Raw genomic sequence first — 17876 nt, forward strand, 5'->3', positions numbered from 1 at the left:
CTGAGGTGCATAACCAAGTTAGCAGGAAGGAATAGGCAGTCATAACTACTTTTAAATTAGGTGTAGTCATAGAACACTACAGCACAGAAACAGGCCCTTTGGCCCATCTAGTCCATGCTGAAATATTGATCTGCTTAGTCCCATCGTCCTGCACCTAGACAATGGCCCTCCATCTCTCTCCCATCCACGTGCCTATCCAAATTTCTCTTAATTACTACAAGCAAACCTGCATCTACCACTTCTGCTGGCAGCTCGTTCCATTTTCTCACCGCCTTGAGTGAAGTTACCCCTCATGTTCCCCTTAAACACTTCACCTTTCACCCTTAACCCATAATCTAACCTGTGCATTTACTATTTTAATTAAACCAAACTTTTGCACATTATAAGAATACTCAACGTTTGATTTTAATTGAATTTATTTTTAGATATGCTTCTTACAGTCACCCTGTTAGGCAAACCAGCTTGCAAACAAATGTATAAATACCAAACCAAGCATATGCAACATATTGTAACTGGCACTAGTGTTCTAAAGCTTAAAGAAAATTTTAAAAGATTGCAACTTGTTTTTTATTCTTAAGGATAAAATTTCAATTATCAACATGGCAACATAAACCAAATACACACTGTATAATGCACAAAACATACTTTCATATAAGAAATTGATTTTGCATTTAAGTGAAATTCAACAGTGCATCTTTTAGCCGAGATTGCCTTTGAGTTTTATTAGTGTCTCGGTCCATCCAGGAGGAAAAGGCTATGGTCTTTACCTCTCTTTAATGCTTCAAAGCAATGTGCAAAATTCTGCACTGTGCTTTCAATCTGTAACAAACTGCATTAGCAGCAATCATCCACTATGAATACTTCCTTTTTCAGAACAAGGAACCAGTTAAAATAGTTACGCAAAATAGTTTCTAAAGCCTGAGTATTGTCTTTGGTAGGCTAATAAAGGGTTATATCTTAAGATCATTTATTCATTATTCACAATTTTCATCCATTTTGTTAGCATTCTTCTGTGGTATACTGTGGTCAAAGCATTTTTTTTTTGAGAAGTATAAACATATCCTCAAATAAAGCAGGTATTAAATGTATTTTCCAAAAGGCACCAGGAAACAGTGAAGGAGAATGGGTCAGTCAATCTTCAATCATAGAATAGCCACAGTCAAGAACACAGTTTTTTGAACAACTGTCAACTGATTTCTGCTTGCATTTTGAGATGTCTCCAAGTTCAGCTACATATGCTTCACACGTCACCTTCTCGGCCAATGTTACTGTCTGATAGATGCAACTCTTCTCCCAACCTTTAGAAATTGAACTGGTTAGCTGGGAGCAGATCAGTAACAACACTTAACCCTAACACCTACACCTTTTGACCTTCAAAATCCATGATCTTGTTGATTAATAAGCACCAGTTTCAATCAGTTATTAGTTTTCTTTTATATTAATCAGCATATAACTGTTAGCAGAACTGATTAGTGCCATTTATGATACAAACTGCAGCAGTGAAAGATTAAATTTCTGAATGAATTGCACTAGTCTGTTGCTGATTATTATTGGTTACATTTTCTGTTTCCTCATTGGCATTATTGGACTCGGAAGTTACAGCACCATTCTCCTCTGCAATAAGGTTCAGCTGCAAGATTTCAGCACTTGGTCCATTTGCAACAGATGCCAGACCACCCTGTAATGGGCATGTCTCCAAACGATCATTCTCCACCTCAGGAAGGGGACTGACTGCTGAGAAACGACTATGATAATCACTTGAACCGTGGCTACAAGATGTTTTCATGCTCTCCATATCAGATCCGCTAAATTCTGAGAAATGGCTGGAGTGAGAGTCTGCTACAGATGGAATACTGTCGCTAAGTGATGGAGAATCAAATTCGCTCGAATTAGTGCTTCTTTGTTCTAATAACTGTGCATCCATCTCTTCACGAGTTTCATTTATCTTCATACTGCCTCTTTTCTGTAATTTTCCTTTGCACTTTTTAGTTGTTGTTTCTTTAGACCATTTGGAGGCATTGCTTCGATTATCCAGGGGAGGGGCTGAAGTTAAAATGACTACATTGCGACTACTGTCATCCACACCACTGCTTCCACTGTTGTGCCTCAACTTTGCAGGCTTTGACTCAATGTCAACTTGCACTTCCAGACTGTTTCCTTCCCTATATGGAAATCAAGAAATACAGATTTAATGTTAGTGATATCTAAAAATATTCCAACAGAGCACATTAATTAGAGAAAGGGTTAATGTATGAAGAGCATTTGATGGTTCTGGCCCTGTACTCGCTGGAGTTTACATGAATGAGGGGGGAATTCTCACTGAATATCGAAAGGTCGAGATATAGAGTGGACGTGGAGAGGTCGTCACCTATGGTGGGGAAGTCTACAACCAAAGGGCACAGTCTCAGAACAGAAAGATGTCCTTTTAGAACAGAGACGAGGAAGTATTTCTTTAGCCAGAGGGTGGTGACTAGGTGGTATTCATTGCCACAGACAGCTGTGGAGGCCAAGTCATTGGGTATATTTAAAGCAGAGTTTAATAGGTTCTTGATTAGTAAGGGTGTCAAAGGTTACAGGGTGAAGGCAGGAGAATGAGGATGAGAGGGAATGATGGAATGGCAGTACAGATTCAATGGGGGAATGGCCTGATTCTGCTCCTTTGGTCTTATGGAGAACTCTACACTCATGGTTAAATAGGAAGCAAGAGAACTGCAAGTATCCATTTGAAAGTTCATATGAAAAGCAAAATAATTACATGATGGCCCTGCAATCAGCAACATTCTGAACTCCCTGACGTGTACTGGCGTCTTCAATTTAATGTCACTGATGGAAGATCTTTGAATTCTTTTGCTTTGTGACAAAGATATTAAAGGATAATTTGGTATGACCAATTAAAGCTTATCTTGCCAAGTACAATCCATATTCCATGAACTAAAAACAGCTGGTAACAGGAATGTAACAGTATATTAACATGCAGCCTTCAAAATAAGTAGTTCACATGCACTTTGAAAAACAGATCAACTGAATTGACTGATTTACAATAATGAATACTGCAAAGCATGATATTTTACAAGCTTAAAAACCAGTCCTCTAACAGGCCACTTAAAAACGCTTCAGATAATTAGGACAATCAGAAATAACATGGATATCCCCACTGAATTTGGTTCTTTCAATAAAACAGAAGAGATTCTGCAGATGCTGGAAATCCAGAGCAACAATACACAAAATACTGAAGGAACTCAACTGGTCAGGCAGCGTCTATGGAGGGGAACAAATAGTTGACGTTTCAGGCCGAGATACTTCATCAGGACTTACTCTGTTAATGTTTTTAGGCAAACCAGAAATGTTCCTCCCCTTTGGATATTTACAAGAAGGACTTCACTATTATAGATGTTCAAAAACTTTCTATACTTGACATAACTGCAGGGCTCAATTTAATACCAGCAAGCCCACAGAAATATGCTTTCCTTTACAGTTACAAATTGAATATCATAAGACCATTAGATAGAGCCATTCCATCATGGCTGATTTGTTATCCCCCTCAACCTCATTCTCCTACCTTCTCACCATAAACTTTGGTGCCCTTATTAGTCAAGAACCTATCAAACTCCAGTTTAAATATACCCAATGACTTAATCTACACAGCTGTCTGTGGCAATGAATTCCACAGATTGACCACTCTCTGGCAAAAGAAATTCCTTATCTTTGCTCTAAAGGGATGTCCTTGTATTCTGAGGTCGTGCCCTCTGGTCCTAGACTCCCCCACTAGAGGAAATATTGCCTCTAAATCTATTGCATTTAAAATGTACCCCAGGTTATTTCTCATAAGCCTTATTCAGAATGGAAAGATATTGTAGTTCCACATGGATAGTCAGACTACAACTTATTGCTATTAGACTGGTTCTGTATTTACCAAAAGTGTTAGAAATGCAGATATTTCCTCTCTGGAAAAGTATAAAGTTTCAAAAAAGAGTAGTGGTTCAACTATGAAACTGAAGCCAACATTAGCAGTGGGACAAAAATATATCCAAAAATTAAAAGAAAAGGAGATTCCATACGAGAGAATTTTGAGTCTGGAGCTGCCCTGGTCAGGTCCCTTTGTGTGTCAATCCTATCACCCCAAAGTTACAAAAGCTGCTTTTTTCAGAGCATCACACACAAAATGCTGGTGGAACTCAGCAAGTCAGTTAGCATCTATCAGCAGATCCTGCCTGACCTGCTGAGTTCCTCCAGCAGTTTGTATGTTTGCTTTGAATTGCAACATCCGCAGAATCTCTTGTGTTTATGATTTCAGTTTCAAAGTATAGAACTTCATTTTGATGAGCCTTAACTTTTTTAAAAAAAAAATGACTAACATAATGGAAAGCGGCAAGGCCAGCAATTTAAGGATTATACTCAGAAGTATTTTATAAATGTCAGTACGTGCAAGACCACAGCTGGCTGTATCATTTGCAACTAGTCTGTGATGCAACTTCCACTGTTTTCACACTGTGGAAGGTTGAAACGCACATTTCACCTACATTTCTCAACTCAATATCAGCACTTTTGAACTAGCCACAAGGCTCACCAAGCCCACAGAGTAGAATTCAGCTGCCAAAATCCTGTACTGAAGTGACTGCTTTCAAAGTCAGAGTAAATTCATTATCAAATGACAATGACATATATGTCACTGTATACTATCCTGAGTTTCATTTTCTTGTGGACATTCACAAAGAAATAATAGAATGAAAAACTACACAGACCCCACTTGGAGTACTGTGCTCAGTTCTGGGCGCCTCACAACAGGAAGGATGTGGAAACCATAGAAAGGGTGCAGAGGAGATTTACAAGGATGTTGCCTGGATTGGGGAGCATGCCTTATGATAATAGGTTGAGTGAATTCGGCCTTTTTTCCTTGGTGCAGCAGAGGATGAGAGGTGACCTGATAGAGGTGTATAAGATGATGAGAGGCATTGATTGTGTGGATAGTCAGAGGCTTTTTCCCAGGGCTGAAATGGCTACCACGAGAGGGCACAGTTTTAAGGTGCTTGGAAGCAGGTACAGAGGAGATGTCAGGGGTAAGTTTTTTTTTAAAAAACAGAGAGTGGTGAGTGTGGAATGGGCTGCCGTCAGCGGCGGTGGAGGCTGAAACAATCGGGTCTTTTAAGGGACTCCTGGATAGGTACATGGAACTTAGAAAAATAGAGGGCTGTGGGTAAGCCTAGGCAGTTCTAAGTAAGGACATGTTCAGCACAGCTTTGTGGGCCGAAGGCCCTGTATTGTGCTGTAGGTTTTCTATGTTTCTATAAACAAAAATGGACAAACAACCAATGTGCAAAAGACAAAACCTTTTGCATAATACATAATAAATAAATAATATTGAGAACATGAGTTGAAGAGTCCTTGAAAGTGTTTTGTAAAAGGTAAATAATTAGGTGCACAATACATTAATTAGATCTGAGATTAAGAGGGACTCCTACAAATTCACATTCATTTCATTTCAGCATTAGTATTGTGAACAGTGAGACACTGTCAAAGAACTTCTGAAAGCAAATGGGAAATGGCTAATTTCTTTCTTTAAAGAGATTCTTTAAAAAATTTATTGTATTTTCCAGTCAATAATTTAAACATTTTAAATATCACACCATGGCTTGTTAAGGATGTCAGTGAAGTAACAGACCTGTCCTGTGGGTTGTAGGAATTGATAATCGATCCGGCCATGGCCCTCGTGCTGGCATTGTCACTGATTGTCCCAATACTGACCGTGCCTGACTCACCACTGAGACTATATTGCTCCTTCTGGATATCTGCCTGCACTTCTAACCTACAATAAATTGGAATAACAACACAAGTTAGAGGAGGGAAGAACAGTTTGCTTAGAACACATCTGTTACAAGATGACAGCTTCAAAATCATTTAGTATGAATGAAAACCGTATTTCAGTGGTCTTGAACTTTACATTTTTTTTTACCTTTATACATTTCCTAAAATGGAATAGTAACTTCAATTAGATATTAATAGAACATAAAACATTACAGCATAATACAGACCCTGCGGCCCATGATGTTACACTGACCTTTTAACCTACTGTAAGATCAATCTAACCCTTCCCTTCTACATAACCCTGCATTTTTAGCCATTTCTGCTCTGGCTATCAGCTCTATTTCTGCCTCTTATCATTTTGTACACCTCTATTAAGTCACCTCTCACCCTCCCTCACTCCAAGAGAAAAACCCTGGCTTGCTCAACCTATCCTCATAAGACATGCTCTTTAATCCAGGCAGAAACATCCTGGTAAGTCTCTCCTGCACCTTCTCTAAGGCTTCCATGATCTTCCTGTAATTAGGTTCCCAGAACCGAACACAATATTCCAAGTGTGGTCTAACTGGGGTTTCATAGAGTTGCAACATTACGCTGGTGCTCTTCTCCTCAATACCTCGACTACTGAAGGACTACACACCATATTCCATCTTAATCACCCTATCCACTTGCGCAGCATAGATCCCTCAAGTTGGACAAATAGGGGAATAGAGCAGCAGTAACTTTGTAAACTGCAGCTGTGAAGGTTATGCATGACAGAATTAATCAAAATTACACTTATTAAAGATAGTGTTGTCATCAATTTATTTTTAGTCTGCTCCCACAAAATGGTCAGAATATGAAACTATCACAATACATTGCTAAGATAGCTCAGAAGTTAGTATTTTTACTTTTCAAGTTATTTAACGGCATGTGATTTGACAGGAAGCATTGGATCAGACTACCATGGGATTCACACAAGTTGGTAACTAAGTGACCTGCCCCTGCACCATAGCATTCAGTGGTTCTAGACCAGGTGTCCCCAACCCTTTTTTGCACCGCGGACCGGTTGAATATTGACAATATTCTTGCGGACCAGCCGACTGGGGGTGGTTGTTCAAGTAGGGTTGCCAACTTTCTCACTCCCAAATAAGGGACAAAAGTAGCAGTCAAATACAGGACATTTGTGTTTATCCCGAGAAAGACTACCATGACCATGAAGCCTTGTGCGGGCACCTGTGTGCGCATGCGTGATGTGCGCATACATGACGATTTTTTTCTACAAATCGGTTTTGCTTAATCTTCGATTTTGTTAAGTGAAACTACACTGTACATACATTATTTCTACTTTATATAGGCTGTATATTTATCATATTATTCCTGCTTTTACTATATGTTAGTGTTATTTGAGGTTTTATGTGTTATTTGGTATGATTTGGTAGGTTATTTTTTTGAGTCTGGGAACACTCAAAAATTTCTCCCATATCAGTCAGCTTATGAACGGTTTCATAGGAACACTACCTTAGCGGGGGAAATACGGGGCAAGGGCGGTCCCGTATGGGGCAAACCAATTTAGCCAATATGGGATGTCCTGGCTAATAGGGGACAGTTGGCAACCCTATGTTCAAGTTCAACAGTGGGCGTGACAGGGAATGAGGAAAGGTGCAGCTGACTCATATCGTTTCCTATTGCCAACTCCTATCGTTTCCTTGTGGCCTGGTGGTTGGGGACCACTGTTCTAGACAACAGGTGGACTGATTTATTTGCATGTAGTCGTGTTCTCTTCCCTTCCATGTTGTTAACCCCATGTAAAGAAAGATTTGCTTTATTGGTCACACGTACATTGAAATATACAGTGAAACACATTGTTTCCATCACATCAGCTGGGATTGTACTAGGCTACGTTTCCCACGCCATCATAGCATGCCCACAACTCACTAACCCTAATGTATACATCTTGTGGGAGGAAACTGGAGCACCCAAAGTCAACGCATACAAGCATCTTACAGACAGTGGTGGGAATCAAACCCCTGCTATAAAGTCATGTGCTATCCGCCACCCTCCCGAGCCACCTTTAAATGGCAAAAGTTTCCATTATTAAAAGACTTGCTTAAAAGAGCATATGGAAAAGAAACCTGGAAGGCTTACCTATTGAAACAGTTAACCATCGCGCTCCCAGAAAGGCTCCCAGTGATACTCGCTCCAGCTAATGCCATGGTGCTCGCTGTTTCACTCAAGTTGTCTCGTATTACCCCGATTCTGTCCATGTGACTGCCACTTGCACTCAAACTGCCTGTTAAACCCCCGACACTTCCTTCTCCAATACTGGGGTTGTTGCGAGCTTCCACCACAAACGTCGTATCTAGGTGGACAAGCAGCAGCACGACACTTCACTTGTTAGCAATTATAACTCTGAACCGATGGAGCTTTATTTCTAACATACATTTCAGATGATGAAAACATGCCTACAACTTGGTGAGTGCACTTGTACCCTGCACTGGAAAATTAGAAGAACAACCTATGCAAAACAAGAATTGCAAATCTAAATATAATGTAGTCAAAATTCAGAAAGGCCTAGAGTGGACATGGAGGGGATGTTTTCAAAAGTGACCTTACCCTTAATTGACCATATTATTCAACTTTCATCTAAATGGTTTCCATTATATTTAACTTTGATTGGTCGTATTAATGCAGTTAAGATGTTTTTTCTGCCAAAATTTTTATATATATTTCAGGCATTACCGATTTCTGTTCCAAAATCTTTTTTTGATAAAGTTGACTCAAAAATTTCTTCATTTATTTGGCAAAATAAAAACCCAAGACTGGGTAAAATACATTTACAGAAAGCTAAGACAGATGGAGGTTTAGCATTACCTAACTTTAGATTCTATTATTGGGCAATTAATATTAGACATATGAAATTTTGGTTACTTGACCAGGATATACTATCCATTCCTAAATGGGTAGCATAGGAATTACAATCTGTTCAGGGCTATACACTTGGCTCTATTTTAGGTTCCTCTCTTCCTTTTGATTTGAAACGCCTCAAACAGGTCTCTAACCCGATAGTTAAATATACCTTACGTATTTGGTTTCAATTCAGAAAATTTTTTGATCTTAACCAATTTGGGTTAGCGATTCCCATTTTAGGTAACATATTTTTTCCTCCCTCTTTCACAGATCGTGCTTTTCAAATTTGGAAGACTAAGGGTATTTCACGGTTTTTGGATTTATTTTTAGATGGTTCCCTTATGTCTTTTGAACAATTATCTAATAAATATAACTTATCAAGAATACATTTTTTTAGATATCTACAAGTTAGAAATTTCCTAAGTACTATACTTTCTTCCTTTCCAATGCTTCCTCCTACATATATTTTAGATACTATAATTAACCTTAATCCATGTCAGAAAGGTGCATCGGCTATGATTTATAATATTATTACGAAATTTAGGAAAACTCCATTTGATAAGATTAGGGTAGATTGGGAACAGGAATCGGGTTCTATCATTTCTGTGGATGACTGGGGGTAGATTTTAGTCAATTAGTCAATACTTCCTCTATCTGTGCTAAACATTCCCTAATTCAATTTAAAGTTGTTCATAGAGCACATATGTCCAAAGATAAATTAGCTCGTTTTTATTCTCATATTAATCCTTTTTGTGATAGATGTCCGGGGCAGATAGCCTCTTTAACTCATATGTTTTGGTCTTGTCCTACTCTGGAAACTTTTTGGAGAGACATTTTTAATATTATCTCAAAGGTATTGAATATAGATATCTCTCCTCACCCTATTACTGCTATCTTTGGATTACCTAAAATTTCCAATAATCTTTCTCCTTCAGCCCGTAGAATGATTGCATTTCTTACTTTAATGGCGAAAAGATGTATCTTACAACATTGGAAAGAGCTTAATGCTCCAACCACCTTTTTTTGGTTTTCTCAGATGATATTATGCTTGAATTTGGAGAAAATTAGAAGCAATCTCTATGATTCCTCACTTAAATTTGAACAGACCTGGAGATCTTTTATTCAATATTTTCATTTAATGTAATTTTTTTTTCTTCTCTTTTTGGCTCCATATTTATATTCCCTTCTTGTTTTTTTTTACTGTTTTTAATGGAGGTCGGGTTTGAGGACGTGATTTTAAGTTCTTTAACTCTACTTGGTTCCAAGTTAGCCCATTGCTTTGCTTTTAGTTTTGTTGCATGGTGGGTTTTTTTTGGTTTTTTTTTTCCTTTTCTATATATATATATATATATAAATTAGTATACTATTATGTTACCTTATTATGTTATGTTTAAATTACATTGTTTGTATCTTTCTTTATCTGTATTAATATCTCCTGTAATTTTATTATATTCTAACAGTGTATTAGTGCCTATATGGCTTACCCTTTTGTATACTTATTCAATAAAAAGATTTAAAAAGAAAGAAAAGAAAAGTGACCAGAGGACAGAGCCTTAGAATAGAAGAACATCCCTTTGGAATAAAGGTGAGGAGAATTTCTTTGGCTACAGCATGGTGAATCTGTGGAATTCATTGCCACAGGTAGCTGTGGAGGACAAGTCATTAGGTATATTTTAAAGCAGAGTTTGATAGTATTTTGATCAGTTAGGGCATCGAAGGTTATGAGAAGTCAGGAGAAAGGGGTAAAGAAGGATAATAAATCAGCCATAATGGAATGATGGAGCAGTGTCGATGGGGCAAATAGCCTAATTCTAATATGGTCTAATAAACAATGTGCTGGAGAAACTCAGATGGTCATGCATCTATGGGAAGAAACAAACTGTCATCATGTTGGTTTGAAACTTGGACCAGGATTGAGAGTGGAGAGGCAAGATGGCCAGTAGAAAGAAACAATTCCAAGGTGAATGACCATAAACATAGGAGCAGAATTTGGCCATTAAGCTCATCAAGTCTGATCTGCCATCCCATCAGGGTTGATTTGTTATCACTCTCAAACCCATTCACCTGCCCTCGCCCCATAACCAACTAACCATGTTCAGTTACGAAAGCAGATATTGTTCTCAAAATGAAATTTAAGATGTTGCCCAATCATTTCTTAAAGCAATGAAAATGTGTTTTAAACAGAGCAATTAAGCATACTGAACACAAGAGATTCAGTAGATGCTAGCAGTCCAGAGTAACACACCCAAAATGCTGGAGGAACCCAACAGCATCTATATTGGGGATTAACAGTAGACATTTCGGGCCTACTGAAGGCAGCTGGATACATGAGAAGGGGTAAAATCAATTTGCTTACCTAATGCTGTATTTCCTCTGCCTGCATTATCATTCTCATCATCAAACTCTATCCGCACACCCTTTCCAGTGCCAGCAGAAACACCACAGCCACCACTACGGCAGAGGGAAATAGGAACCACTCCATAAACATATGCTAACATAATGGGTACTCCAATGCCTGTGAAGACAGAATACAAAAAGAAAGTTACTTAACAACTACAAAACACACAATGTCTGTAACTGTTAGCGGTAGGATTTTTATGTGCTGCACTACATGGATTCACACTGCTCTTTCACATTAATTTAATAGAGATACCAGAGTTAATAAAAATAAAAATAATCTGGCCCATCACTTTGGTAACAGCAAATAAGCCTTAAGTCAAGACAGGCCAGTCCATGTGGGTAAGCCACCATTTCCTACTGCTAAACCAGATGATTGAAGACGACTGATACTTCATTAATAACACACAAAATGCAACAGGTCAGGCAGCATCTATGGAAGGGATATGAAAAGAGTCAACAATTCGTCATGAATGGTTTCGGCCCTTTATTCCTTTCCATTGATGCTGCCTGACCTGCTGTGCCCCTTCACCATTCTGTGTGTGTTGCCCTGGACTTCCGGCATCTACAGATTCTCATGTTTCTAATTCTTCATTATTTTGTGCTATAACTGGCCTATGCCCTGAGTGCTAGTTTTGTTAATGACCAGGCTTTTGTTATTTGCAAATACCCCACTTACAAACAGATTATATTAAAATCTGACTTTCTATTAGAGACCCAAAATGCACTAACATTTCTAACACCTCTCAACAGTCATTCTTTTGAGTTCCACTTTCGTTTCTAATCAATGTCAACTAGGCAAAAGCATCAACAGCTGCACAATATGAAGTACGTTCAGACACAAAGCAGCCACAGACACACCACACTCTGAAACTGTTGGTTGACAACCTAACACCAATGCAAATTTACAGAACATTTAGGATTTTAACAGCAAAAAAAATACAGAAAAAAAATTAGCCAATAGTCTTCATTTTGACCACCACCTTGGCCACTTTGACCATATGTAACAGGGTCAAAACTCAGTACAGTATACCACTCTGTGATAGTTTAGAATGCTTTCAGACAACTCATATTGCAGATTCGTCAACTGTACCTTCTCCCTGATGGTAGTAAGGAGAAGTGGACATGTCCTAGATGTTGAGGCCCTTTATGATGGATGTCACCATCTTGAGGCATCGCATATTAAGATACTCCCGACGCTGGGGAGGCTACTACCTATAATGGAGCGGCTGAGTTTACAACCCTCTGTAGCTTTTTCCGATCCAGTGCAGTGGCACCTACCAGACCTATGTCGAATGCTCTCCACAGTACATCTGTAGAAATTTGTTCAAGTCTTTGGAGACATTCCAAATCTGCACAAACTTCTAATGAAATCTAATCTCTGGCATGCTTCATAATTGTATCAATATGTTGAGCCCAGTATAGACCTTTAGAGATGTTGAATTCTGATCAGTACAAAGGATCCAATGAGCAAAACGTCCAACATCAGCAGAAAGGAAGAGTGACCTGTTAACTGGTCTTGGCTGAAAATTCCAACATATATTGCTAATGTCGATTTATAAGGAATTTATCTGAGGACTAGGAATTCCCCACCACTGAAATCTATGGATGCTTGGTTCATGAGAAGACTAAAGACTTGAAACAATAGATGCTGAGAAACGAGAGCTAATGGAAATTGGTACCAAGTCAAAACAGAGAAATGATGTTCTTCCTTATACTGTGTATTGCTGGAACATAGTACAACACCCTTCACTAAAGCTACCCAATGATAAATTGCTCCTCAGATTATAAACAAGAGATTCTGCAGACGCTGGAACTCCAGAGAAAAACACACACACAAAATGACGTAGGTATTCAACGGAGAGGAATAAACAGCTGACATTTCAGGTTGAGCCCTGACGAAGAGACTACGCCCAAAAAGTTGACCCTTATTCCCCTCCTTAGATACTGCCTGACCTTCTGAGTCACTTCAACACTCTGTGTGTATTGCACCTTAGGCTATTGTGGAAGCAGCTCCTAGATGACTGCTCTTGGACAAACCAGGGAGGGAAGCACGACACTGAGCACTGATTTGCAGATCTCCTGTGGTGGAAGGATGTGGACCACTGCTGGAAAATAGCAGAACCTTTTTCATATGTTGGCAAATCACTCAGATCCTTCAGTCCCTCATCACTATCTGGTGAATATGATATCATCCCTCCCTCTCTCACACAGTGGGGAGAGCTAAGCAGCCAAGAGATTCCACTATGGCAATTCGCTCAAAGGCTATCGATCACCCTATTCCCTTCACCCAAATCAACCCATTTTGGAATTAATATTAACAGCTTGTTTCCAACTTCTCAGATAATGGGGTGGACTAAATGGCAATTTGCGGATCTCAGAGCTGCACCCCTGGTGATCTGGCGAACATCTATTGCTAGATATTCCAATTAACATTCAGCAAGAGGTGGACTTTTGTGCAGACATAACCACAAGAGATTCTACAGATAACAACACACATAAAAGTTGCTGGTGAACGCAGCAGGCCAGGCAGCATCTCTAGGAAGAGGTGCAGTCGACGTTTCAGGCCGAGACCCTTCGTCTGGACTAACTGAAGGAAGAATGAGTAACTCCTTCAGTTAGTCCTGACGAAGGGTCTGGGCCTGAAACGTCGACTGCACCTCTTCCTAGAGATGCTGCCCGGCCTGCTGCGTTCACCAGCAACTTCTATGTGTGTTGCTTGAATTTCCAGCATCTGCAGAATTCCTGTTGTTTGAGATTCTACAGATGCTGGAAATACACAGCAACAGGCACAAGATGCTGGAGGAACTCAGCAAGTCAGGCAGCATCTATGGAGAGGCACAAACAGTCAACATTTCAGATCGAGACCCTTCATCAGGACTGGAAAGGAAGGAAGAAGCGGAATAAGTGGGGGGCGGGGAGGAGAAGGAGTACAAATTGGCAAATGATAGGTGACACCAGGTGAGGGGAAAGGTGGGAATGAAGTGAGAAGCTGGGAGATGACAGATGGAAGAGGTAAAGGGCTGAAAATGGTATCAGTTAAGAGAGGAGAGTGGTCCATGGGAGAAAGAGAAGGAAGAGGGGCACCAGAGAAAGGTGATAGGCAGTTGTGGAGGAGGAGGAGTAAGAAGGGTGTCAGAATGGGGAATAGAAAAAGAGAGAAGGGAGAGGGGGAAGATATTACCAAAAATTGATGTTCATGCCATCAGGTCCGAGGCTCCCCAGATGGAACACAAGATGTTGTTCAGTAAGTAACTCCATGTCAGCAATAAATGCTAATTATACACAAACGCTTTAATAATTATCCACTTGGTGTTCAAAATGCCCATCTAGACTGTTAACCAATACCAACCCTTGGTGGAACATGGTCATCCCTTTCACAATGGTGGTTAAAACAAAAATGCCAAAAGAACAAAGGTGCAGGTGGAAATAAGGTTTAAAAAAAAAAGGAAGGGGGCAGAAGGGAGAAATTACAAGTTAGAGAAATTGATGTGCCTGCTGCGTTCACCAGCAATTTTGATGTGTGTTGCTTGATGTGCATGCTGTCAGGCTGGAGGCTGCCCAGACAGATTACGAGGTGTTGCTTCTCCACCTGAGCATCGCCCCATCATGACAGTACAGGAGCCCAAGGACCGACATGTCAGAATGGGAATGAGAAGTGGAGTTAAAATGGGTGGCCACCAGGGAAGCCCACCTTTTGAGACAAACCGAGCAAACGGTGCTCAGTGCATGCATACATTTTGCAAAGTAGAAATCCAGAACATTAGCACTGATACAAGCATTCATGGCTGCCTTGATATGGCAGCAGTTTTGCAGAGCAACTGAGGCATAGAAATGTACTTCAAAAATCAGACAACTGGGTGCAACACATTCTTTTAAAGCCAAAACACTCCTTTTTTTGTATGAACACATTAGGTCTTTTCTTTTTTATTACTATGAACATGGCAAATGAGGATGAGCTAAGTCATACCACTGCATTTCACTAAGTTATTCACTATTGATGTTTTACTGACAAAGACATGGGCACTCAAAGCCAGCAGCAGAGAAGGAAAAAAAAACACAAGTGTTCATTTCTGTGCAAATGCTTTCTTCCAGCTCCATATCTTAGAATCTAACATTTTAAGATTTAAAAATATACTTTAATCAAAGGAAAAAATGTTCTCTGTAAGTAAAATCATGAAACCATAGGATATAGGAGCAGAATTAGGTTATTCAACCCATCAAGTAGCTCTACCATTCCATTATGGCTGATTTATTATCCCTCTTAACCTCATTGTCCTGCCTTCTCCCCATAACCTTTGACGTCCTTACTAATCAAGAAACTATCAACCTCCGTTTTAAATAAACTTAACGATTTGACCTCCACGCCCATCTGTGGCAATGAACACCAGATTCACCCCCTGACTAAAATTCTCCCTCATCTCTGTTCTGAAGGGACACCCTTCTAGGCCGAGGTGGTGCGCCCTGCTCCCAGACTCCACCCCCCCGCCCCACCACTGGAAACATCCTCAGCACGTCCACTCTATCCAGGCCTTCATTCTTCTCAACTCCAGCGAGCACAGGCACAGAGGTATATCAATTGCTCCTTTTACCCTCCGCACCCTCGCCATGGCAGAGACAACTAAAGATTTGTTAAAAAAAATACCCAAGTAATTTACTATTCTAACAAACACAGCCAGCCTAGCTTTCCAATAAATGGCAGTCAATCTGAGGGAAGCAAAGCCATGACCAGAATAATGAACATCTTTTAACAAATTAAAATTTTGTACACCAATGAAGTTTCAAAATTACACTGATAAACAGTGGAGTACAAAATGCACAGATTAGAACTGCACACTAGGGCAATCCTGGTCATTCAAAGATGCTGCATTGTGACATTTTCCATTCTGCTCTAATTTAGTCCAAAATAATAAAATGGAATGGTGGAACAGACACGGTGGGCTAAATGGCCTAATTTTGCTCGTCTTATTTACAAGTAGCAAACACAGCTACTAACATACCCAGCTTTTATCCAATATTGTTAGATAAAAATCTCCAATGTTAAACTTTTCTTACCAACAGTTACTGCAGCAACAACAGGCGAAACAATGACTGACAATGTTACACCTCCAGTGATTGCCAAGTTCCGTTTGTGCTTTGAAATGTCCTTTCCCTCGTAGCGATTATGTATCTAGAAAACAACAAAATCTTTAAACAGGTGTTTGACAGCTTTCTTTTGTTATCACCATGTTCCAAACTAAAGGAAGAACTGTGTATAGGGGAATTTTTTTCTTCAGTTATACTGCTATGGAATACCTTGGGCTATATTACAACACCAAATACTTTAGAAATGCAGCTGGTTTGGGGGGAAATCAAAGAATGAGGCTGATGACTAAAGATAATTCCTTTATAGTTCATATGCAAGATCACACAACTCTGCACAGGCACATAATCAAATAGATGTCATGTCAGCTGGCAAAATTAGAAGAAACTAAGCACTTGCTCAAGCACAGATTTTAAGGAGAGTCTTAAACAGAGACTAGAAGTAAAGAATTAGAAGCCCATGTGGGCACTTAGCAATAAGCATTCACAGGAACCAGTATAACGTGCAATTTTCACAACTGTAGTTTTGAACACTTTAAAAATACACTTAAAACACTTGGGAGTTTCAGGAGAAAAGATCCCGGAATGAAAAGATTAACAGCTAGATGGCTCTGGGCCTGTACTCGCTGGTGTTTAAAAGAATGAGGGGGCATCTCATTGAAGTCTATCAAATATTGAAAGGCCCAGATAGAGTGGACATGGAGAGGACATTTCCTATAGTGAGGAAATCTACGACCAGAGGGCCTATCCTCAGAATAGAAAGACATCCCTTTAGAACAGAGATGAGGAGGATTTTTAGCCAGGCAGTGGTGAATCCACGGAACTCAATGCCACAGATGCTGTGAAGGCCAATTCATGGGTTATATTTAAAGCAGTGGTACATAGGTTCTTGAATAGTCAGGGTGTCAAAGGTTACTGGGAGAAGGCTGAGAATGGGTTTGAGAAAGATAATAAATCAACCATGATGGAATGGCAGAATAGACTGGATGGGCCAAATGGTCCATTTCTGCTATGTCTTACTGCCCAATGGAAATTCTGATTTATTATAAATTTCAGTACATGCATGCACTTTTACATCTAGAGGATTCAAGTACTTTTGATATTTGATTAAACAAAAAATCTTTGCATGGTCCCATTTAAAATTGATTCCAAAGGAATTATACAGTCTTGGTTCTAACAAAGTGGGAAAAAAATGCCTTTTCAGCAGCTGTAACAACACTAGTACATTTCTCTTTTAAATTATCCAAACGAAGAGCAGAGTTCTTTTTTAAATGCTGGAGGCTTTATCTTGCTCTGACACAATCAGTAAATGTTGCAATTTACAGGAATCTTTATTCAACTCGAGACCCCGTGCCTGCTCCGTAAAAACTTAATTCCCAAAACAGGAAATTCTCAACTGGTAGACAAGTTTTTTTTAAAAAAAGAGAAATTGTAAGTTCAATTACCACGTAGGCATAAAAGGTTCTTTCTTTTGATGCCATTGATATTAATATAATTCAAACTGATTAGGCAATCAAATTACCACACATACTTTCTAAAAAAAATTGCATTACTTTTTGTGGCAACTTACACTCCACTATTCTCTATTTCGTCATTTATCGTCCCCTCCCACTAACAAATGAATCTAAGTGTTCATAACAACATACAACAAATCTCAATCACAACATACAACAACTAAACATCATACAACTGATTTTAAGCAGAAACTA

The 17876-nt window shown here is 39.4% G+C and overlaps 1 protein-coding gene across 3 annotated transcripts in view; it reads right to left on the reverse strand.

Annotated features, from left to right (window-relative positions):
• Nucleotides 1–308: 308 nt before the first annotated feature.
• The window catches only part of rnf19a (ring finger protein 19A, RBR E3 ubiquitin protein ligase), an 85343-nt gene continuing 67775 nt past the window's right edge, over nt 309–17876 (reverse strand). For 2 of the 3 annotated variants that reach the window (XM_063055267.1, XM_063055283.1), the window contains 5 exons: nt 16141–16255; nt 11045–11203; nt 7927–8140; nt 5660–5803; nt 309–2162 (listed from right to left, as the gene is read on the reverse strand). In XM_063055267.1, coding sequence (XP_062911337.1) covers nt 1508–2162; nt 5660–5803; nt 7927–8140; nt 11045–11203; nt 16141–16255 — 1287 coding nt within the window. In that variant the 3' untranslated portion in view covers nt 309–1507. The remainder of the gene's footprint in view (nt 2163–5659; nt 5804–7926; nt 8141–11044; nt 11204–16140; nt 16256–17876) is intronic. The other variant, XM_063055274.1, reaches the window with a different exon arrangement.

The sequence above is a fragment of the Mobula hypostoma genome, chromosome 1, assembly GCF_963921235.1.
Source record: "Mobula hypostoma chromosome 1, sMobHyp1.1, whole genome shotgun sequence".
NCBI lineage: Eukaryota > Metazoa > Chordata > Chondrichthyes > Myliobatiformes > Myliobatidae > Mobula > Mobula hypostoma.